At 40.0% G+C, this 25279-nt stretch overlaps 2 protein-coding genes across 2 annotated transcripts; both read right to left on the reverse strand.

Moving 5' to 3' along the window:
- Nucleotides 1-5253: 5253 nt before the first annotated feature.
- On the reverse strand, nucleotides 5254-6060 carry LOC125312849. Its single transcript, XM_048272479.1, has one exon. It carries the CDS (start codon nucleotides 6058-6060, stop codon nucleotides 5254-5256), a length of 807 nt encoding a protein of 268 aa, XP_048128436.1.
- A 17826-nt stretch (nucleotides 6061-23886) lies between these two features.
- LOC115742111 (putative B3 domain-containing protein At3g24850) lies at nucleotides 23887-25079 on the reverse strand. The gene is made up of 2 exons (XM_030676225.1): nucleotides 24796-25079; nucleotides 23887-24439 (listed from the first exon to the last, which is right to left on the reverse strand). Exons 1-2 carry the CDS (start codon nucleotides 25077-25079, stop codon nucleotides 23887-23889), a joined length of 837 nt encoding a protein of 278 aa, XP_030532085.1.
- Nucleotides 25080-25279: the final 200 nt, after the last annotated feature.

Genomic DNA, 25279 nt, shown 5'->3' on the forward strand with positions numbered 1-25279 from the left:
GACTATGGCAATTCCTCAATTTTTTAGAATTTCTGAAATTTTCTAGGAATTTTTTTACAAAATTTTCCTTTTTTTTTGGGATTTTTAAAGCTATTTTCTGATTTTTTTTATTCAAAAAGAAATTATCCGGGCCGAGCCGGGTCTAGTGAACCGGCCCACAACCCTTAGACGGCCAGCCTAGTCCACGTGGGCCCGGATCAACCTCAACAAAAACCATGTCACTTCGGCCAAATTTTGAATATTTTGAATTTATTTTTTTTATTCAATTTTTTCTAATTTCCTGCCCAAAAAAAAAAACGGCGCCTTAGATCATGTCACATGGCAATCTATGGGCACTCCGATGAGACAATAAGACCTACGGCTTAGGAGAGCCACATGGCAAATCCATGACCCTCCGATCTAAAGATCATATCTACAATCGGGATCAAACGATATGGCTAATCCATAACGGTTATTTGATTTTTTTTTTTTAAAAAACATGATCTAACGATCGAAATGGTGGCATGTGGCAAAACTTGGGCCATGCAATCACAGAATATTTTTTTATTTTCAAAAAAATCAGAATTATTTGAAAAATCCTTTTTTTTTTTGGTAAGGTAAGAGTATATTGAACTTTTCAAAAAGACTAGGTACAAGTAGAAAAACCGAGCACAAAAACCCTGAACCATAAATGGCACCTATAGTGCCGTAGAGGGGTCAGCGGTGAGTCGGTTGCAAAATACATGGAAACTTAGCAAGCACATAAAAAACAAGCCGAAACCAACCAACGGGGAAGGGAAACGGCCGATACAAAGCCCAAAGAGACGGACAAAAACAGAAGCTTAAGAGAAAGCATAAAATGCCGTAAGAACAAAGGGATCCGAGCAAAAAAAATTCTGAGCGTCGATCCGGTAGAGGTGCAGACCGGAGTTGCAAGAAGAACAACACCATCAGCTTGGATGGACAGCACATAACAGCAATGCCGGAAGGATAAGTTGAGGAGAAGCACGGCATGAGGGCGGGCAATCAAGAAGTGATAGCAGCCCAAGACACCATTTGTGCACTGGAATGAACAGAAAAGGGCCATGGGTGATCTACTGAGCATCACGGCGGTCTTCAAAAATGGTGGTGGATAGTCCCCAATTTGCCCGAATGCTTCTATTATGCGGGTGGTCTCGAATGGGCGCTAGGGAAACGGCTTTGTCTCTAACCATTTTGGTGAGATGCTCTAAGATAGCCGGTGTGAAAAGGTGTTTGTTTCTGAATATAATGTTGTTCCTCTCCGTCCGGATGATATGGCATAAGGCTCCAAAGGCAAATCTAGCAATGCGGTGGCAAAAGGATGGGCTACCTAAGTGGTGCTTAGCCCACCGAATGTGATCAATCCATGCCCGGTTGCACCAGTTCAAGTTGCATTTGGCTGCCCAAACCGCTGCTAAGCCGTGAGTAATATGGCATGTAAAGTACGGATGGTTTACCGAGTCCGGTCTGCGGCGACAGAATGCACAAACACCAACATCAATCCTACGATATTGGATCAATAGTACCCGAGTAGGTAGTCGATTATGGGAGGCAAGCCACATAAGAAAAGCGTGTCGAGGAGCAAATGCTTTGTCCCATACAAAGGAGTGCCAATGGGCATGTTGTCCATGGATTCTTAGGAAATCCCACGCTGAAGAGGCCGTGAATTCCCCTGAAGAATGCGGCGTCCGGGAGACTCTGTCTTCCTTTTCCCGTATAAAGGTAGGAGAGGCCCCTAACCACTGTAACATGTTGTCAAGGATAGTAGAGGAAGACCGGACCATGCCGTAGAAGTCCCGAACCGTTACCTCGCGAGGTATTCTAGATCGATATATGTCACCAGCCGTGAAATATTTGTAGAGAGGTCCATTTTGATGCCAATGATCAAACCAAAACGATGTGGTATGACCATCACCGATTCTCCATCTGAATTGCGGGTAAAAATCCGACCGGAGGTCTAATATTTTCTTCCAAGCCCAAGAACATATCGTGAGTCTAGTTGCTATCCAAAAGTTAGACTTCTTGAGGAAGTTGGAGTGTATCCATTTACACCAAAGCGATTCTTTGTCGGTGAAGAGGATCCATATATGCTTGAGAGAGAGTGCCGTGTTGCAGTCTAGTATCCGACGTATCCCCAGTCCCCCCTCATCCTTTGGGAAGCAAATATCTCTCCATGAGACCTTGGCCCCTCCGACCCCTAAGTCCGGGCCTTTCCACAAGAACCGCCTTAGGATAGTTTCAATCCCATGCAAGATTGATTTTGGGAGAGTAAAAACCGAGGTCCAATAAACATGGACAGAATGCAAGACAGATTTTATCAATTGCAATCTCCCGGCATAAGATAAGAATCTTTGAGTCCACGATCACGCTCTCGACGTCACAGCATTTATCAATGCAGCACAATCAGATTTTGATATCCTTGAGGAAATAACGGGGACTCCTAGGTACCGAAACGGTAACGTACCTTCTTGGAAATGAAGGCATAGTTGAATCTGTTCCTTTAATGCACTGCTGCCACCCGAGAGGAAGAATTCACTCTTCATATGATTCGGTTGCAGCCCCGACCAGCTAGAGAAGAGATCAAATCCTTCCTTTAACAAGTTGATGGTGTGGAGGTTTCCTTCGGCAAACAAGAGAACATTGTCGGCAAAAAATAAATGTGTAAGCCGAGGAGATTTACAACGCCAATAGTATTTGAATCCCGGTATACTAGACTTGGCGTGTATGATACCCGATAGAACTTCCATGATCAAAGTAAATAGATATGGAGATAATGGGTCACCTTGCCGAATACCACGCTTACTTGGGAAGTAACCATGTAACTCCCCATTAATGGCCACCGAAAACTTTGGTGTGGAGACGCATTCCATAATGAGTTTAATTAGGAATTCCGGGAATCGGAAGGCTTGAAGCACCAACTCAAGAAAGGTCCAATCTACCGTGTCATAAGCTTTGCGGAAGTCCACCTTGATGGCACATTTTGGAAGGTATGGTACATGGTGAAAATCCGCAAATAGCTCTTGTGCCAACATGATATTGTCACCGATCCTTCTTCCATGGACAAAAGCTGTTTGCGAGGGAGATATGATGGACGGCAATATGGTGGCTATCCGATTGGCTATGATTTTTGTAATGCATTTGTAGATGGTGTTGCAACATGCAATGGGCCGGAAATCGTGCATATTCACGGCGTTAGGAGTTTTCGGCACTAGGCATAAGATAGTAGCATTTGTTTCTTTGAGCAGCCGCCCGGACATGAAAAAGTCTTTAATTGCCAAGATTATAGATGGCCCAACGACATCCCAGGATGATATGAAAAAATCAACATTAAAGCCATCGGGTCCAGGGGCTTTACCTTTGGCTAAAGAGAAGAGAGTTGCTCGTATCTCGCCCTCCGTTACTCCTCGAGAGATGAGCTGGATCTGTTCTTCCTGCAATGGTCTACCAATGTATTCCCGAATATCAAGTAGTCCCGGCCGAGAAGAAACCGAGCTGCCGTTTAGCAGTTCCTCAAAATACCCGGTGATGAGGGACCGAACCCGAACCGGTTCTGTGAGGAGCTCCCCAACTGGGTTAGTGACCGAGAGGATGCGGTTTTGGAGCCGTCTTTTGTTCACCGAATGATGGAAAAATTTCGTGTTCATGTCGCCCTCCTTGAGCCACCCGATTCTCGATTTCTGTTTGAAGAAGGATTCCTCCCGCATTCTTAGAGTGGAGTACTTCCGAATGCATTCCGCTTCATGGTCCAGCAAAGATTGATTTCTGAAATCATGCTGCAGCTCATCTTGTACAGAAGTGAGGTGTACCCGAGCTTGTTCGGTGCGTTCCGAAATGTCGGAGAAAGAGGTCTTATTCAGCTGTTTAAGACGGCCCTTGAGCAACTTGAGTTTGCTACATACAACAAACATCGGAGTGCCAATAATAGGAGTTGCCCATACCTAAGTGACTATGTCCAAGAAAGAGGGATGAGAAGACCAAGAATTGAAAATTTTAATCGGCCTTTTAGAGGCGGGAGGTTGCGTAACCTTGACCACCATAGGGCTATAATCCGAAATACCTGGAGCCATGAAATTAGCCTCAGAATACGAATATAATTGACTCCAATGCTCGTTGATCAATACACGGTCAATCTTGCGTTGCTTCCTCGCTTCACCCGATGCGGTAGACCAAGTGAACCGATGGCCAATGTATCTGAGGTCCTCAAGTGCCGCTTGTGCCAAACAATCTCCAAATTCATCAAAGGATGGAAGCCAAGCATTAGATCCCCCCATCCTATCCGAATGATCACGAATCGCATTAAAATCCCCAGCAACCATCCACGGTTCATGACAAGCACTTAACCGAATAAGATCCGCCCATAGAGGTCTACGAGAGATGAAGGTGTGATCACCGTACACAAAGGTCAAAAGGCACGACTTATTGATGACAATAAAAGACAAGTGGGCATGAATCGGTTGAGAAGAGGCCGATATAACCACAAGATCAATCACTTGCGGATCCCAACCGATCCAAATCCTACCCCGAAACGAGAATTCGTAGTTTGCTAGCCAACGCCATCCCGGCCGAAGGTTAGCAGAGATAGCCCCAAACCGGGACTGTTTGATTTTTGTCTCCAAAATGCCAATGCAAGAGAGGCCACTACTCCTTATAAATGCTGAGATCTCAGCTTGTTTAAGGGGGGCTACCATGCCCCTAATATTCCACACACCCACAATCATATGTACAAGGATATGGGGGGAGGCGTTACCATTTTTTCCGACCTTTCTTCCTCCTAGACTTAGGTTTTGTTGTCTTTGAGGAAGAGGGGCTATTACCATCATCAAGCAAAGAGTGGTTTTCGGTTTCAGCAGCCACTAGAACCGGTAGAACAAATACCGTCGCACGCGATCTAGTGAATGGAGGGGATGGAGAGGAGAACTCTCGCTCGTAATCTGTGGCTATTTCACTAGCATTGCCCTCACCATTATCGATTCGAGAGGATTGAATGGAGGAAACGTGTGAATTGTCCACTACGTGTAGTGGAAGTCGCCGCGGGTCAGTAGCAATTGCGACTGTCTTGTTTATTCCAGCATCGGTGAGCTTCAGTACAGGAGCAGCATGGCTCATTTGGATCGGGGCCACGGTGTCTACGGATTCGGTCTCAAAGAATGACAAATCAACAGCATCTTTGGGGGCAATAATATCGGGATGCGCAGACTGTTGATGGGGAGTCGAGGCCAAGGAAGTGCGCCCCTTTTTCCTCCGAACCTGTTGCTATTGTTCTCTGTTTTGGGTTTGGGGAGGAGGTGGTCGTTGTTCGCCCACGGGAGGTTCATCTATGGTTGCACATGGAAAACCGGTCATCCCATGTTTGTGGCCATACACTTCACAAGCACCATAGGATGGGGGCTTCCATTCATATTCTACACCAATAGGGATCAAGTCACCATCCCAACGTAGTGTAATCACCTCGGGACGAGGCTGAGTTGCCTTGATTTCAATACACACTCTGGCAAAGGAGAGCCTCTTCATTCCTTCCGTTTGAGCGTCAACATATAACGGGTTGCCAATGGCACTAGCAATACTACCAATCCCCGATTGCGACCAAAGGGATAGTGGAATATCCTTTAATCTAGTCCAAATGGGGAGGGTGTCATGATTCTCCTTCTTGAGTTTCAGCTTAGAGTGCCATTTTTGGAGCATCATTATGCAATTTTGGATGGAGATATGTCCCATGTCCAAGACTTTCCTTCTGAAGGAGTCATCCGAGATGTGAATGAAGTAGTAGCCGCTATCATGCATACGTACATCGACAACTTGGGCACCCCACGTCTTCTTAATCACTTCCTCGGTCAATTTGAAATATAGTTTCCTCCCCAAGAAACGGCCTACAACACATTGGTTCAGCGGTGGGTTCTCTTCCGCTACAATGTCGGGTGTGATGTCAACAATGAGCTCACCATCCACCATTGAAGGGGCGACGTATGTGAGATTATACCCCTTAGTCATCACTCTAGCCACATTTGCCCACGAACGAGAGCGAGGACCCCGAGGGCTGTTGTTGCTTCTGCGATTTCCCATTGCAGCTTTATAAGTACTTGATGCATCGGCGTTAGTCTTTACGGGACCAGCATTTGAATTTCCCTTTTGCTCCCTTATAAGTAGAGGGGGGGTCTAGATTTTCTGCCACGCGATCTACCCCTGCTGCGTCTCGGGTCGCAATCAGCCGGACGAGTAGTTCCAATGACATTTGTATCCTCAATCACAGCCACTACATTCTCCGCTGCATCTATAACCACTTTTCCTTTGTTACGTACATCTTTAGGATCGGCATTTGGGGCAAGATTCTCTACTCGCGGCTGGGAGATGATTTCGGGAATGGAGGAGGGGATTGTCTCATCACGTAAAGCCATAGATTCCTGTACTGCAGACAGCTCAACAACCATTCAGCAGTTCATCTTCACCCACCATTCGGACGTCCAGCCCACCCAACATTCAAGGTAACTAGGACAGGCTTATAATATCAACAGACTACAATATACCGAGAGGTATGTTCACCGCAGGAGATAAATATCCACAAGGCTATGATTCAGTAGAGGTAACAGAGTAGGCGATACAGCAGCGACGGGTCAAATGCGGGATCCTCATCCACCAAAAACACACTCCAGTTGGTGAGGTTGGGGAGAAAGTTGTGTCGCCCACTTGTTCATAAGAGTAGCTTGATCCAACGATCGAAGAAGCCCGGGTTTCACGAATCAGCCGAAAGACTTCGCACCGAGCAGAAGGTTTTCGTGAAATGGTAGATCCGAGTCTCGACACACAGCAGAGATTGGTTGGGAAATCCAAATGGTAGGCTTGAGTAGCGGGGTCTTGTGATCTTTGATCAAAAAGATCAGCCCAATCGGACGGAAGGAAAGACGGGATTCAACTAAAACCAGCTCGATGAATAGTAGCCAAGAGGGAAACCGTCGGGAGCATTTGGGAAGCTGCGTGAACAGTACCCGAGCAACCTAGTCTTTTGAAAAATCCTTTTTTATTTCTTCAAAAACCAGGATCTCGACACGTGGCATTATTTCGGTCGTCGGATCGAGTTTTGATTTTTGATTTTCAGTTGTAACAAATCGAGCCGACATGGCTGCCACATGGTTGTCACATCGGTGCCACATGATCATTGACAAGGTCAACTTTCGTTGACCGGTCAGCGCCTTCCCGAAGAAGACGAATGGCGGATGGCTGAGAATGTTCCGACAACGATCAACAGTGAGATCTTGTCCGATTTGAGCGATCTAGGTATCGTTGGAATCGTCTCGACGTCGCCTATCACGTATCCAAAAATGAGCCTGATCCAATGGTGGGAACTACCCTTAACGAGGCCAAACATGTCCAGCCAAAATACGGTTTTCGACGAGCTCTAGATTCCGGCGAACACGATTTCTCTTTGTTTAAGTCGTTCAAATCCATTATTAAACACACAAAAAGTATCCAGAAGGTGTAAGGAAGAGTACATGTTGATCGGTGAGGATCGGTTTCGAGCGAAATGAGTGTTGATTGGCGAGGATCGGTTTCGAGCAAAACGAGCATATGAGCTCGATATTGGCCTATGGGCTCGGGATTGACTCAGTGAGATATATGTAATGACAATTCGAAAATAAAATACGAACGAGATCGGTGAAGTGTGAGGAGTAATCTGAATCAAAAAGTTTGAAGAGTCACGGTCTTAGTCACAAGTTGCCATTAACGCGAGCTAGGGCGGACTAAAATCGGGCTCACCTTTCGTAGGGGTGTCGATGGATACGGAAAGGTCTGATGTGTTAGTAGGACCGAGACGAAGCTAACGGGGACCGGTGGCATAGCGTGGCGTTGCCTACATCCTTCTAAAAGTGAGCTCGAAGCTCTCGGCCTTTTGAGCTTCAATGGCCGACGAACTTGCAACGAAGGCCTCCCCTCCCTCTTTCCCTCTCTTTTGTTACGTTATGCTCTTTTTGTTTTGTTTTGTTTTTTTTTTTTTTTTTTGTGGATCTGTTGCCACTCTTTTAATCGAATCCTTCCTCATCGAATTTGTTTTGGTGAGACTAAAACCGACCCCCAAAAATTTCTCCCATGTGAAGTTTTGTTGCTGTCATTCACTTTCGCACGTGCACGACGCCTTTTAATAGCTAGCCGGAGTCGGAGACCTATGAGTAAGCCGGTGATCTCCGTTTGCTCGCCCGAGTGTATCAATTCGGTCACCAATTGCCTTCTTTGCTCACCAGTTGAACCTATGCCCGTAAGAGCAAAAAGAAACAAAGACGTTTCGGGTTGTTGCTTGGTCTTAAGTCAATGACTTGACTGGGTCAGATCAACCCGGCCCAGGTGACCCGATTTCGTCTTTTTTAGTCCAATTTACTGCCCCTCTAACCTATTCTCGTGAAATTAAGCTCAAAATTGAACCATACATAATGGGTATCATCTAAGAATGGAAGCATTTGGTTCAATTTATTGCAAAACCCCCAAATCTTAAGTTTGACCTGGACGTAATATTTGACCAACTGGGGCTCTTAATCATTAATTTGTGCCAATCTTAACTTGCCAATGTGTTTAGAATGTTAAAAAACTTACTTGTAAAGGTTCATCTGTCTATGGGTTCACATTTAAAATCACCAATTTGACCCTAATTGAAAATCACGGATTATATCGGAAATGCAAATAGGTCCAATTTGTAACCTTCTCGAAAATTGAAATTCATTGGGGCAAAATGCAATTAAAGATGTAAGAATCAAATGTCAACATTTGGACCTCATGAGGAAAAGACTAGAAGGGTCTCAAATGAATTTTTTTGCTCAATTTGGGTTAACGTTTGTGAAAACTAATGCATCCACAAATTGAATTTTCCAAATTTTCACAGGCTAAATGAACAAGGAATTAAAATAGAAATATTGGATATTTTTTCATATTTTTGTGGCCGAAAATGCTATTTTTTGTGATTTTTTCGATGTTTTTTCTATTTTTGAAAAAATTTATAAAAAAAAGAAAAAAAATATGAAAAATTATTTTTTCTCAAAATTGGCTCCCTATGCTTAGGTCACTTTTCCCAAACTTAATTTTTTTTTTTTCAATTTTATGAATTTTTAAAGATTTTTCGGAAGAAAAACCGATTAAAAATCGGATGTCAATAATTGTCGCATCTTGGGACATACACAAGATGTGTGTTATCGGCTTTGTGGCTTCCCTCCCAACCAAAGGCAACACCATGGACAGCCATCTACCTCCTCTCTGCCCGCGAACAATAAGTCCGGCCATACTTTCAATACAGCACTTCCTCTGTTCACAAATGATCAATACAAGAAACCGATGCGCTTGCTACAAGCAATAATCATCCCGAAAGCCAACCTCTTAGGTAATGTTCTTGGCTTATCTTCGAATTCATTTAATTTCGATACTTGGGTTATTGACACTGGCCCCACCAACCACATCACATTTGAACCCCGTAACCTTACAAACCCGACACACTTTCCATTTCCCCATCTCACCATTGGAATTCCGAATGGTGTTGATGTCCTAGTGACATCACACAATTTGGTCCCTCTTATCCCAACTATTTCTCTTGATGATGTCCTCCGCACTCCCTCTTTCAAATACAACTTATTATCAATCTCCAAGCTTACTCAAACTTTAAACTGCTCGGATGGAATTGTCCAAAATGTTCAATCTCATTAACGGGGACTAAATTCATTTCCTCTCGCTTACAAGAGTTTTTTTTTTGCACCCACGGTGTTCACCACCAATGCAATTACCTACACACTCCTCAACAAATGGAATTGTTGAGTGTAAGCATCGTCACTTGCTCAATGTTGCTCGTGCTTTGCATTTTCATTCCGGCATGCCTCTTTAGTTTTGGGGGGATTATGTCTTAATTGCTATTCATCTCATCAATAGACTACCTAGTCCTCTCCTATACAATAAAATCTCGTATGACCTTCTCCATGGCAAATCACCTTCCTATTCTCATCTTCGTGTCATTATGCTACACTTCTACCGATCATCTTCACTTCGATAAATTTGGCCCCCGATCTCGCCGATGTGTTCTAATCAATTATCCCACAAACCACAAATGTCACCGTCTCTATGACCTCCGAGACCAAATAACTTTTACCGATTACGATATTGTTTTCTATAAACAAGATTTTCCTTTCCGTCAAATCATCGAACATACCACAACCGAACGGACTCAAGTAATTCTATTACCCATACTCGACCTTGGTGAAACATTCACCCCGGTACTTGCACCAACCTCACCTTCTCGGCTTCTTACACCCATGGCTGCACCATCACCCACCGAACTTGAAACCATACCTTGGCCACATCGGCAACACCATCCACCCGGATATCTTCGGGACTATCAATGTACTGTTGTGGCCTCCGATCAATCCGTTTCGGACTCTAAGGTAACTGAATTAGGTACTCTTTACCCCTTATCCAATGATTTATCTTAATCACGATTTTCACCCACTCACTGTGCTTTGTTAGCCTCTATGTCCTCCGAATAGGAACCTGAAACGTATATCGCTACGTACCAATCTCCCAAGTAGCGGGAGGCGATGTCTTCCGAGATACAGGCCCTTGAATAGAATGACACTTGAGAAATTATTTGTCTTTCTCCCGACAAACACCCCATCGGATGTAAATGGGTTTATCGAATCAAATATTATTTTGATGGCACCATTGAGCACTACAAGGCTCGGCTAATTGCAAAGGGTTATACTCGGAGGGAATTGATTACCATGACACCTTTGCGCCCATTACTAAAATAGTAACTATTCGTACTTTATTAGCTCTTGCTTCAATTCGTCATTGGCTTCTCTACCAATTAGGTATGAATATTGCTTTTCTACATGGTGATCTTGACAAAGAGGTCTACATGAGGTTTCCATCGAGTTTTCATACTAAGGGAGATAATTTAGTCTATCATCTTAAGGAATTACTCTATGGCCTTAAACAGGCATCAAGGCAATGATTTGCTAAATTCTCTTCTGCACTGCTTGATGTTGGTTTTCACCAATCCAAAGTGGACTATTCACTTTTTACATTGGTCCATGGCTCTCTCTTGACCATTGTCCTTGTTTATGTTGATGATTTGGTGATCATGGCTGATGATGAAGTTATAATTCAACTTTTCAAGGGATTTCTTGACACACAATTTCGCATTAAGCACTTGGGTACTCTCAAATACTTCTTGGGCATTGAAGTTTCTCGTTCCAAGTCCGAGATTTTTTTGTCACAAAAGAAATATACTCTTGATATTTTATCTCACGTTGGTCTTCTTGGAGGATGTAACATTGATACTCCGATGGAACCCAATATACAATTTTCGGACTCCTTCCCAGCTCTTAAGGATCCATGTTCATATCGATGACTTATTGGTAGATTATTACATCCAATAGTAACTCGTCCAGATTTATTATTTGCAGTTCAACATCTTAGTCAATTTATATACTCTCCTAATGAAGACCATTGGAATGTTGCCCTTCGCATTGTGCGCTATCTCAAGCATAATCCCGACATTGGTTTTTTCTTCCCATCTGATTCTACTATCCAACTTAATGGTTATGCAGATTCTGATTGTGTATCTTGTTCTACATCTCAGCGATCTGTTTATGGCTACTGCATGTTTCTTGCTCTTGTCCCATCTCATAACATTCCCAAAAACAAACCACTGTTGGCCGTTCCTCGGTAGAAGCTTAATATCGTGCTATAGCATCTACCGCATGCGAAATCACATGGCTTCATATGCTTTTCTCGAATCTCCACGTAAATACTGCTACTGCTAATCTTTTTTGTGATAATAAAGCGGCCACATCGCCACTAATCTTGTCTTCCACAAACGCATTAAACGCATTGAGATTGATTGTCACTTGGTTCGTGAAAAAATTCAAGATGGCACTTTGCGTACTCTTCATGTTCCCGATTACTCCTAACTCGCGGACTTGTTCACAAAACCGATCACACGTGATTTTTTTTGTAATTTTAAGAACTAGTTATTGACATTTTTACATTCACCAACTTGAGGGGGAGTATTGGTAGATTAGGTTTATACTAAAGGGCATAATTGTCATTGTATTATTTTAGCCATAAACCCTATGTATATTGTAAATTACTTCATCAATGCGAGCTATGTTTGCCCAAACTCTACATAAACAGATATTTTCTGAGAGGAGATCAGTGGAAAGTAGCAACACAGTCCCAGGAGTTTCTTAGAACTCCTCAAACGGTATTACAACAACGCGTATGTAGATGCAGAAAAACAGGATGCCATCAATGTGTATGTAAACTAGCTTTTATTAGCAATTATTCAAAGTAGAATTGAGAGGATCTTTCTCGTCATGGCTTAGCGTAATGCATTTACTTAAGTATACCATGCATATGATGAGAAGATACTTCAAGTTAGAAGTAGCTGAGCGAATTGGATCATTTCTGGCAATGATGACAACAATTTATGCTGCATATTACAGTGTTGAAGCTATCTGTGGATAAGTCTTGACATGGAGAGAGATTTCTACTTTTCAAAACTCAGATATTGAGATGTTGGGCCAGTATCCTCAAATGGAATACCAATGTACCCATTATAAAAAAAGGAGAAAAAAAAAGATAAAAAAAAAAGAATACCTCTTGTTATATGTCACTAAACATTTGTTCCAGGCATACTTGCCCTTTATTTCAGGCATACTTGTCCTTTGTTTCAGGCATACTTGTTTGTTTATCGCTGTTGCTGTCTATACGCCGATTACTCATTAACTTATACTTCGGCAAATTGTGGGACCAATAAAGAAGATACTTTATGCAGCAAATGATGATGCATCAGTTGTGGCAAAAGCTCAAGCCGAGGTGTCGCTCCATCAGAAAGAAGCATAGTTACTGAGTCCCATTGCTGAGGTTCTCAAGTGACGATGCTGCTACTACTTTGTCTTCTTCGAGGCAAAGTATTTAGGATGCTTCCAACGTAATGTCCATTCCAGGATGTCATCTCTCACGACTTTGTCATTTCTCTGCTTTTGGCGGTGCTTAACTTCTTTATTCAATAGGCTTGGGAACTTCTTTGTTGTACTTCTTTCTCACTAACTACTCCGACAACTCTATAATATGTCCGAAAAGTTATTTAATTTTTGGGTTAATACCAAGAAAAACATAAAACTGGTACAACTGTGATAAATTTATCTCAACTAATTTTTTTACCATAAAAAACCCCAAAGTGCAATTGAGTCTTAAAACTTTCAAAAAACGCAATTAAGTTTTAAAATTTGTCAGAAAATGCAATTGAGTTCTAATTCAAAAAAATCAAGTCCTAAAACTTATCAAATTGGTGAAAATCAAATCCCTTTGTTGATTGCACTTCTTGACAAATATTATGACTTGATTGCACTTTTTGAAAGTTTTAGGATTCGATTGCACTTTGATAGCAAGTTTTAGGACTTGATTGCACGTTTTGAAAATATTTGGGAAAGTTTTAAAACTTGATTGCACTTTAAGGATAAGTTTTAGGACTTTCAGTACACTTATCTCAAAAGAAAACCATTATAAATCCGGAAGTTTATTGTCTCTATGCAGCATGAAAATTGATAGATATTACGGAACCTTTGTCTTATGAATCATCTTCGGCCACCTTTCTTCGGGCGTTACTCTAGGAAGTGAGCAGAACCATGAAGTTTTCATGCACTCGTATACATATTAGTAGTTATTGGTCTCTTTCAAGCCATCCAAAGACAAATAAAATCGTTCTCTCGGTCTCGCCTTGTGCATCCACTTAAATTTGATTGAGTTCTTTGTTAACATTCTTTTAACGTGAGAATTTTCAAAAAAAGTCTGAAACTTATTATAATTGTTCTAATTCAGTCTTAAAAATTTTTTCCAATTGAGTTCTAAAATTTTTGCAACAGTATCAATTCGGTTCGCCGGAACCGATATGGCTCCACTGGCACTAACGTGGCAACTTATTAATAGCATTGTAATATATTCTATGAATATTTTTATTATTTTTATTTTTTCTGTCTTTTTATTTTTAATTTTTTTTTTGTTTGGGCCGGCAGCCAACAAGGAAAAAATTTAGAAAAGATATAACTAAAAATTTGAAAATATTAATGTATTATTTAAAATTTTCCATGTTGGTGCCGGCGACAATACGTCAGAACCGACCTGCCAAATGAACTAAATTGGTACAATTATAAAAGATTTATGGCTCAATTGGTAAAAAAAATTAGAACTAAATTGACACAATTACAATAAGCTTAGGACTTTTTTCGTAATTTTACCTTCTTTTAAGTCGTCCGGATGAATGGCTCCCTCTCATAAGATAAGCTTTGAACATGCATTAATAAGCTTTCTCTCGAGACCAAACTTATATAGTTGATGGGAGACAACACCCACAAGTTATTCAGGGTGGAGCATCAACCTACTTGAATTTATTCTTTTAATTAATTTTGATGAAAATAAGATGTGGGCTTGCGAAGACAATTTTTAGCAAGAGGTTATCCAAGCTCCTTTATAAACAGAATGCCTGTTGTACACCAACCAAATGGTCACAAACATCAGACATGTGCCAGCACAAGTCGTCGTCATTCTTCCTTGGTTAACGTCTTATGTCGCCTCATGTGAGGTAAAACATATTATATTGCAGTCAACTTGATCGTAAAAAATTATAACTAAGTAATTTCTTTGGTATGTTGTGAGCCACTTTCTCTTTGGGAAATTGACAAATGTGAAAGTTCATTGTATACTGTTGGGATGTGGTTCATACTCCTCAAACCATCATGGTCGAAATACTTTGATTCCCCCGACTTAGTGCTTCTTTCCACCTCTCTATCAGCAACTTGGGTGCTAGGGTTTGTGATGATCGTGGGTTTTTAGAGAGCAGGAGCGACGGAAAGAACAAAGCCGTGACCCGACGTGGTGATAAACAAAGGATAAACAAGCGGGCAATTCTTGGGATCTCACCATCAAATATGCAAAGTTAGAGATTGCCCGGGTGAGAGTTGTGATGGGAACTTGTGTGTGAAGAAACCAAGTTATATTCAGATTAGGCCCGTAGGATAAGCAGATAAAACTCAGCTGCTGTTATTGATCTTGTCAATTAATCCAAGAACGTAGTTACTCGATGAAGATTTCTTGGAGTTCATTTATATACATATATACATTCATCCATGTACATTTATATATCGATATTAATATCCAAGACTGGTTGATAATGAGATAAGGACTTGGATAGCTTTGTAACCTGCATGTACGTGCAATGTGATTAAAACTCTTCTTCTGAAAGAATAAAATCTTCCAGTTTAATATTATGGTGCATTAAGGGAATATCTTAAAGTATCAATGAGCACACGTACGTAAAAATCAACTCATTATGTGATCACACTACATAAAAGTAATTCTTTTGGAACTATACAACCTCTCTGCATATTAAAAAGGAACCCACACCTTATTTTCGAACTTTTCCAAAAAAGGGGAATAAAAAAGGAAAAAAAGGAGCACGAGTCTTCCCATAGCGCTTGTGTTTTAGCAATAATATAGGAGAGTTTCAAATTAGGCAGTGTTTGTGCAACTAGAAAGTAAGTGTTAAAAGCTTGCACCCGCCATTGTTTCATGAAAAAGAACTTTCGGAAAAGAGTTTTCTGGATTTTCCGGCATTTGGTTTATGGAAAATAACCTAATCAAGAAAAATATTTTCCACACATCTAAAAAACTCCTTCAAAAATGAGGAAAATATTTTTTTCTTCTTGAAAAAAGAAAAACATTTTCCCTCTTCTTTGCTCCCTCGTTTAGGTACATATGAAAAAATCGAGAACAAAATTTACAGAGTTTGAATTGAATTACATTTTTAAATTTTATTATCTATTATTCATTGAATAGTGTGCAGGTTTATTTTATTTTAATTTTTTGGGTCCAAATGTGCAGGTTTATTAGAAATTACCATGTTAAGATTCCTTTTGACTCCGCGTTTCGTTAATCATTTTCACCTCCCTCCCCCACCTTCAACGCCTGGCTCCATCTTTGGTTAAACTCTAATCATGATTGGAAGTGTTATATTTAATGCAATTTATGTTATTGATTACTGTTATTACACTTTTGTTTGTTTCATAATTAACTCAATTCAATCACTTATATATTATTTTGTTTTTTGTGAATTAGTATATGAATGTAAAGTATCGTAATTTGATGATTTCTACTATTAATCCACTGTACCAATCAAAAATGGGATTATCCAAAATTTTTAAGGAACGTATAAATTTAACTAGATATGTATCGCAAAATTTTTCTCATAAATCTCTTTACCAAGTAGAATGAGATCACTCATGCAAAAGCCGCACTTTCCACCGCCTCAAACATCGCGAGCCGTGAGGCAAAAGTAAAGGTTACCATCTACTCTGAAAGACCATAGCTGGACGAGACCATCCTTTTTGAGTCCATTCTGCTTGCTCGGGTGCGCGACCGCGTTCCACCGGTTGGTCAATACATGAGAAAAAGTTTTGTTCGAGTAACTCCACTTCTTGAGTTGCAATCCTTGATGTATTTCGAGACAGGGATCGATGAGAGAAACCTTAATGCCTCCATTGCTGTCCAGAGTTTTGATCTCTTGGTCGCCCAAAAATTCCGTGAGTACCTGCGATTTTGGTATGGAGAACCTGCTTTGGCCCGGATTCATGTCGGTGGCAGAGAGTTGCTTCTCCACCACAAGCCTCACATCTCGGCCACGCATCTCCAGTACTTTGTCCATGAAGATTGTTGGCAATTCGGTTAAAGCCTCGAGATTTTTCTTCAGAGTTCTCTTGGGTTTCTTGGAAACCCTATCCACGTCATGGGTTTCGGAGGAATCCAAGGCACGCGGCCGCTTCGTGTAGTGCTCTTGGTGATCTCTCCAAGTTTCTTGCTTGCTGTATTGGACAAACTTTGTATCAGCATTATCAATAACAGAAAGCATCGTTCGTTGTATGTCATCATACCGTGAAATGTGGTTGCCTAATATAGCTTATCCAATCCAACATTGTTCGACAAAAATAAAAATAAAAATAATCCAAAATTGGAAAAACAAGAATTGGAGAGTGTAATCTTCGCATCAGAACAGGAACAGAAAAACAAGAATTGCCAGAACAACAAGCAGAGAGACAAACAGGCAAAAAAAGAACTCAACCCAGAAACAAGTCAACCAGCATTTTGTGGAAAAGCAAGAGCTTCAGAAGAGTTAATCACTGAATCATCCAATGAAATTCCCATACCTAACAACTGGATCAGAACTCAACTTCTGAGTGTGGATTGTCAACCCTCGCACTCGCGGAGATCTCTTCTTCGTAACGATCCATCTAACACCGAATGGCCCAAAAGTCGTGGTCACTCCAGTGGCCCTCTTCGCATCATCAAGATCAACGATGGAAGAATCGAGACTGAGCTTTCCCTCGGAGACCAACGAAGCCACGTCCGCCAAGAGAAGAAGACATGAGAGATCCAGTTCCATCTCTCTCTCCCACTTTGAAAGACGATCTGTGGACTGAGAACAGACCATCGCCACTGCAATGCTTTGATTCCTCCCACTCGCCAAGAGACGAAGAGATGATGATGGAGGGTTTTGAGAGAGAGAGCAACAGAGAGGTGGGCGAGAGAGAGAGGGGAAGAACAAAGCCTCGTGGAGATTTCAATTTCTACGTTTGCAAGAGAGAAAGAGATAGAGATTGAAGAACAGCTGTCGTATCATAAATGAGATTCGAGAGTTTCAAATTTATTTGGGCAACTCGTAACTATATTTGACCGTTTTGACGGTTGAGAATTTCCGAACTGTTGTCGTACTAGGAGAGTTGGACTAAGTGATTTTAATAAAGATTTTATCTTCAACATCCGAATTCAACACCAATTGCTGTCGGTGTCCAAATTTATCACAAAAATTGTACGTGATTTAATCATGCGTGAGCACGATTTCAAAAATAAAAACACGATTCTTTAGCTTTATTTTCATGTGGCTTAACATTTAGATGGACTGTAGATTAGGCAATATATGTGCAACTGGCAACTATATGACCGTTTTGACAGTTAAGTGCTAACTACCGACTTGTAGTCCTCATCCTAGGGAAGTTGGAAGAGTGATTATAATAAAGATTTTGTTTTCAATCTCCGAATTGAACAAGTCAGTTTTCGAATTTGTCACGATAGATTGTACGTGATTTTAACCACAATGGCACACTGTTCTCTAGATTTAAACATAGTTCTTTCACATGCAGTGCAGCAAAAAATAGGATATCGACTTTTTCAATATATGTGAGGCAAATTGACTCGATTTTTACCCATCAAAGAGTTTAATGCATTTCCGACATAGTAAAAAAGTTCAAAACATAAATGCATTCATGATACCAATTATTTAAATAAATGCTAACACATTGAGTTAGACACGCGACATGAGGACTTGCTTGGGAGTGTGTATTCGTGTCAACTTCATACGCAAAAGGTCTAAAGTGCTAATTCAATGACCAGTTGCGCCATGAACATGATCAATTTCAAATGAATAAAGGCCTTGTTAATCTCGGAAAATCCAACGTTAATCTAGTACGTAATATAGGATTAGGGGTCCATCTATCTAAATTTTACGTGATAGCATTCTATATGTGTCGACATATGTTAATATGAAATTAAAAGTAAGAAAAGATGAACCCGTGTGAAGGAAACTTAACAAATATGTGAAGGTGAGTTTGTCAGAGTTTCTGTAGATGATTTTTTTTTTTCCATGACAGGGTTAAAAGAGGAGTTTATAAAAGGGTGGGGGAATTACCAAAAAAGTTCCACACTTATTGCGGTTGTATCAATTCAGTTTATTCAGTCAATTTTGACCAGAAATTACTAACGTGGCGCAGCCAATGTTGACGTGACAATTTTTAATAGTACTTTTAATATTTTTCGATGTTATTGTTTTAATTTATTTTTTCCCCTTCTTTTTCTTTTTTTTTAATTTCCCCGTGGTCGGCAAAAGTCGAGGGTCGGCCAGGGTGAGCCTCGCCAGCATGAGGCAAGGCTGGCAAGGCTCGACCTCACCTAGCCCCAAGCGAGGTCGACCTCGCCCACCCCCCGGTGAAGTCGACCTTGCCATCATTAGGTAAGGTCGGCCTTGCTAGATCCAGCGAGAGTAAACTTCGCCAAGCCCCTAGAGAGGTCGTATAGCCACCGGCAAAGCTAACCTCATCCAGCGATAGAGAGGATGGGCGTTGCTAGGGGCGAGCAAGGCCGGCCTCGCCTTCACTTGGGCGAGGATCACCCTCGCTAGATTCAGCCAAGTTGAGGCCTACCTATCCTCTAGTGAGACTCATCCTTGCCAACCCTCGCTTCGAGCCGATCTCCGAGGTGCGGTGATCGGCTAGAGGAAGAAGGAAAGGAAAAAAAGAAAGAAAAAGTAAAATATAAATTAAATAAAAGTTAAAAAAATATTGGGATATTATTAAAAAATTGTATTCACCACGTCAGCGATTTTCGAGAATAGACTGAATTTGTACAAATACAAAAAGTTTAGAACCCAATTGGCAAACAAAAATTAAGACTGAATTAGTAAAATTGCAATAGATTGTGGACTTCTTTTGGTAATTCTCCCATTAAGAGTGAGAATGTGGTAAAAATTATGTTATTTTTTGAAAATGAGTTTATTGTTATTATGAGACATTGGCTTAGAACTAACAAGTAATTCCCAAGAAAAGTTAATAAAAAGTTATGTCTCTCTTACGAGAATTTGATTGAGAACTTCGCTCTTATACCATGTTAGAAAGTCAAAAAAATACCAAAAAAAAAAAATTCCTAAACTTATTATGTTGGCATAGATTGAGTCTTAAATCTCTGAAGTGAACTCATTTAGCTCTAAACCTTTTCACATTGGTATCAATTGATTACACCGGACCAATTTAGGTCGAAAATTGCTTACATGGACGTAAGCCCGCATACATGGTGCAGTTGGCGTTGACATGAAATATTTCTAATAATTTTCGAATTATTTTTTTGATTTTATTATTTCTTTTATTTTCTTTTCTTTTTTATTATGTTTTTATTATTTTTCTTTCTTTTATGTTTTCCTTTCATTTTGGCAGGCACAAATAATAATAAATAATTAAAAATTCAATTTTTGAAAAAGATATTTTAAAATATCCACATCGTAGTCAATACCACATAGGATGGCCAGTATCTATGTCAGTAATTTCTAGCCTAAATTGACTTGATGGACTCGATTGGTATCAATGTAAAAAGATCTAGGTATGAATTAATCCAATTGAAAGGTTTAGGATATCATTAGTACCAATGCAACAAGTTTATGACTTTTTTTATACGTTTTTCTTAGAAAGTCTAATCCAGAAGTTCAAGTTAATAAATGGAGGGAGATCTCATGTAAATAAAGAGCATATAAATCACATTGTCAAGTGATATCTAATATTTCAACTCTTCCTCTTACACGGAGTTGTCAAATTTGTATTAACGTTTAGTTTTGTTTGATGTACAAACAACATCCTACTATCTTTTCATATTTAGAAACTGAAGGTAGGCCATTAATTAATACCATGAATTTCATATGACTTAGTCAAAGATTTGGGGAATTGGCTACCGAGGAAAAACGTATAGATGCAGGCAATAAGGGCCCAATTATATATAGTAACACTTTTACTGAAAGAATTTGAAATGTTGTTTCTGTGCTCTCACTTTGACTGCTAATCAATAGTTTGTTGCTCAGTGGATTATGGAGACTTTCATAACTTGAGAGAGAGAGAGAGAGAGAGAGAGAGAGAGAGAGAGAGAGAGAGAGAGAGTAATAAGTTAGATAAATTTGACACTCCCCTTCAGTTTAGCTTTTCTGACAACCTATAAAAATAGAGATAATGAAACATTCTGATCTTATCATACATCTAAACAATGGACAATATGTGTCATAGATAACAGTATAAGCATTGATGGACAATTTACAAACTATTTGAGCGAAAGATACTATAGGTCTTGACAACAAATAATAAACAGCACGAATGCTTCACTTTACAAATAGAAAGAAACCGACTAAATTCTCTACTTTTAATCATACTACATTAGCTAATGGACTCATGTGAAAAAAATAATCATGTTAATTGTAACGGTGAAACATACTACATCCATATGATTATTAAATCTAGAAAATGATGCAATGTCAAGTCAACTCATGTTGTAGGCCAAAAAGAAAAAGCCCATGCAATCTATTGTCCGTTAGGATACATAATTTGCATTTAATCGAGAGCTAATTTGTATATAATCGAGAGCTTGATCTAACTTACATTGTCTTGACTCGTTCAGAAACATAACTTATTCAGAATTTCAACTGGCTACGTAAGATCACGCGTCGAGTTTACATCAATGAAGAACTCAATTGTAGCTTTGGCTTGCCTAATTTCTTTTGGAATAATGACACAATTGATCTGTAAACTTTGATCCAATGTGCAATGTGGTCCCTGAATTTTTAATTTGACCAATATTGTTCCTAAAGTTTAATGTGCACTGTGGTCCCCAAACTTTTCATTTGACCAATATAATCATTAAACTTTTGGAACATGTTCAACTTAGTCCCTGAAGTATAGGAAGATGGTCAATATAGTCCTTCCATTAATTCATGTTCGGGGACGACTTTGAATATTTTATTACGGTTTATGGACTAAGTTGAATATGTTCCAAAAATTGGGGACTACATAGAACAAATTGAAAATTTAGAGACCATATTACAAATTGGGCTAAAATTCATGGACCATATTGGTCAAATTAAAAGTTCGGGGACCCCATTGCATATCGGGCCAAAGTTTAGGGTCTATTGGTGTCATTTTTTTCCTTTCTTTTCTATAGTACAATTTTGTGGATGGTTCAAGCATTCACATACTGTCGATACATGAAATCGGCTTATATACGATTCTTTGTATGCGAGGGGCATGATGGATAAGTTTCTTGCTAAAAAGTACATCACATAATATGACAATTCCATTCAAGCAATATTTACGTAAAAAGACAAAGTCATGTCCACTTAAATCTAGACTTTCATACAATATAGGGATGTGTGTGACACTTCAAATTTTGATCCACACAAAGTCAAAAGTCAACAATCAATCGACTTTGCCTTTATGGGTCGACTCTGGGCTAGATTTGTTTTCTCTATTATAAATATGTTACTTAGTGGTATGATTTCCGGTAATGTCAAGGAAACTATGCTGTAGGAAACAAAGTTGAAGCTATGAGTGGTTTGTGGAGAAGAGGGGAGCTTTGTACTTGGCAAAAGCCCAAGTAAATCGAGATGTTGTGCCATCATCCCGAAATAAAAGACCTTTCTCGTGTTACTTTTAATTTGGCCACATTGTGAGAAGATGCATCATATGATGATGCGCCCCTTGTAAGAGAAGCCCAAGCCGCCATGCCGCTGCTCAAGAAAGAAGCAGAAGCCGCCGATTGCCCATGCCGACGTTGCCAAGAAAACAACAAGCTCAGATACTTGGAAAAGGAAAAATGGGCAAGTACATTGAAAGTCCTAAAACTTATCACCAAAGTACAATTGAGTCCTAAAATTTTCAAAAAACGTAATTAAGTCATAAAACTTGTTAGAAAGTGCAATTGAGTTCTAAAACTTTCAAAAAGATCAAGTCCTAAAACTTGTTAAATTGATGAAATCAAGTCTCTCCGTTGATTGCACTTTTTGACAAGTTTTAGAACTTGATTGTACATTTTGAAAGTTTTAGGACTCAATTGCACTTTGATGTCAAGTTTTAGGACTTGATTGCACTTTTTGAAAATATTTTTGAAAATTTTAAAACTCAATTGTACTTTGATGATAAGTTTTAGGGCTTTCAGTACACTTATCTCAAATGAAAAGCATTATAAACCCAGAAGTTGATTGTCTGCATGCAACATGAAAATTGATAAATATTGCGGAACTTATGTCTTGTCTTATGAACCATTTTCGGCCACCTTTCTTCGTGCGTTACTCTAGGATGTGAGCAGAACCATGAAGTTTTCATGCACTCGTATGCATATTAGTAATAATAAAATTAGGCAATAATATAGGAGAGTTTCAAATTAGGCAATGTTTGTGCAACTAGCAAATAAGTGTTAAATGCTTGCACCCGCCAAACTTAGGCTTCGTTTGTTTCCTAAAAAAAAAAATTCTGGAAATTTTTTTTTCCGATTTTCCAGTGTTTAGTTCGCGGAAAATAAGCTAATCAAGAAAAATATTTTTCACCCATGAAAAAAATTCCTTCAAAAGTGAGGAAAGTGTTTTCCTCTTTTTGAGAAGACGAAAACATTTTCTCTCATCTTTTCTCCCTCATTTAGTTACATATGAAAATATCGAGAACAAAATTACTGAGTTTGAATTGAAACACATTTTTTTAATTTTATTATCTATTATTCATTGAACAGTGTGCAGGTTTTTTTTTTTTTTTTTGGGTCCAACAGGTTTATTCAAAATTACCATGTTAAGATTTATTTTGACTCCACGTTTCGTTAATCATTTTCACCTCCCTCCCCCACCTTCAACGCCTGGCTCCATCATTGGTTAAACTCTAATCATGATTGGAAGTGCTATATTTAATACAATTTATGTTATTGATTACTGTTATTATACTTTTGTTTATACGTATAATTTAAGTTGCTGTCATAATTAACTCAATTCAATTACTTTTATATATATATATATATATATATATATTGTGAATTAGTATTTGATTGTAAAGTATCGTAATTTGATGATTTCTACTATTAATCCATTGTACCAATCAAAAACGGGATTATCCAAAATTTTTAAGGAACGTATAAATTTAACTAGATATGTATCGCAAAAAAAAATTCATGAATCTCTTTACCAAATAGAATGAGATAACTCATGTGAGAGCCACACTTTCCACAGCCTCGGACTCTGGTACTACTTCAAACGTCGCAAGCCGCGAGGCAAAAGTAAAGGTTACCATCCACTCTGAAAGACCATAGCTGGACGAGACCATCCTTTATGAGTCCATTCTGCTTGCTCGGGTGCGCGACCGCGTTCCACCGGTTGGTCAATACATAAGAAAAAGTTTTGTTCGAGTAACTCCACTTCTTGAGTTGCAATCCATGATGTATTTCGAGACAGGGGTCGACGAGAGAAACCTTAATGCCTCCATTGCTGTCCAGAGTTTTGATCTCTTGGTCGCCCAAAAATTCCGTGAGCACCTGCGATTTTGGTATGGAGAACCTGCTTTGGCCCGGATTCATGTCGGTGGCAGAGAGTCGCTTCTCCACCACAAGCCTCACATCCCGGCCACGCATCTCCAGTACTTTGTCCATGAAGATTGTCGGCAATTCGGTTAAAGCCTCGAGATTTTTGTTCAGAGTTCTCTTGGGTTTCTTGGAAACCCTATACACCTCATGGGTTTCGGTGGAATCGAAGGCACGCGGCCGCTTCTTGTAGTGCTCTTGGTGATCTCTCCAAGTTTCTTGCTTGCTGTTTTGGACAAACTTTGTATCAGTATTATGAACAACAGAAAGCATCGTTCGTTGTGTGTCATCATACTGTGAAATGTGGTTGCCTAATATAGCTTATCCAATCCAACATTATTCGACAAAAATAAAAATAAAAAAATCCAACATTGGAAAAACAAGAATTGGAGAAATATTATCTTCGCATCAGAACAGGAACAGGAACAGGAACAGAAAAACAAGAATTGCCAGAACAACAAGCAGAGAGACAAACAGGCAAAAAAAGAACTCAACCCAAAAAAAGAAGTCAACAGGCATTTTGCGGAAAAGCAAGAGCTTCGGAAGAGTTAATCACTGAATCATCCGATCAAATTCCCATACCTAACAACTGGATCAGAATTCAACTTCGGAGTGTGGATTGTCAACCCTCGCGTTCGCGGAGATCTCTTCTTCGTTACGAGCCAACTAACACCGAATGGCCCAAAAGTCGTGGTCACTCCAGTGGCCTTCTTCGCATCATCAAGATCAAAGATGGAAGAATCGAGACTGAGCTTTCCCTCGGAGACCAACGAAGCCGCGTCCGCCAAGAGATGAAGAGATGAGAGATCGAGTTCCATCTCTCTTACCCCCCTTGAAAAACGATCTGTGAACTGAGAACAGACCATCGCCACTGCAATGCTTTGACTCCTCCGACTCGCCAAGAGACGAAGAGATGATGATGGTGGGTTTTGAGAGAGAGAGCGACAGAGAGGGGGGCGAGAGAGAGAGGGGAAGAACAAAGCCTCATGGAGATTTCAATTTCTACGTTTGCAAGAGGGAAAGAGATAGAGATTGAAGAACATGAGACTTCTCGGTACAGCTGTCG

Source organism: Rhodamnia argentea, chromosome 11 (genome assembly GCF_020921035.1).
Source record: "Rhodamnia argentea isolate NSW1041297 chromosome 11, ASM2092103v1, whole genome shotgun sequence".
In the NCBI taxonomy this organism is placed as follows: domain Eukaryota; kingdom Viridiplantae; phylum Streptophyta; class Magnoliopsida; order Myrtales; family Myrtaceae; genus Rhodamnia; species Rhodamnia argentea.

Coding starts and splice junctions, on each gene's coding strand:
- LOC125312849 (XM_048272479.1), bottom strand. CDS start 6,060: ATGGGAAATCGCAGAAGCAACAACAGCCCTCGGGGTCCTCGCTCTCGT.
- LOC115742111 (XM_030676225.1), bottom strand. CDS start 25,079: ATGGTCTGTTCTCAGTTCACAGATCGTTTTTCAAGGGGGGTAAGAGAG. Junction 24,440..24,795: donor AATTCTGATCCAGTTGTTAG/GTATGGGAATTT, acceptor TGTCCAAAACAG/CAAGCAAGAAACTTGGAGAG.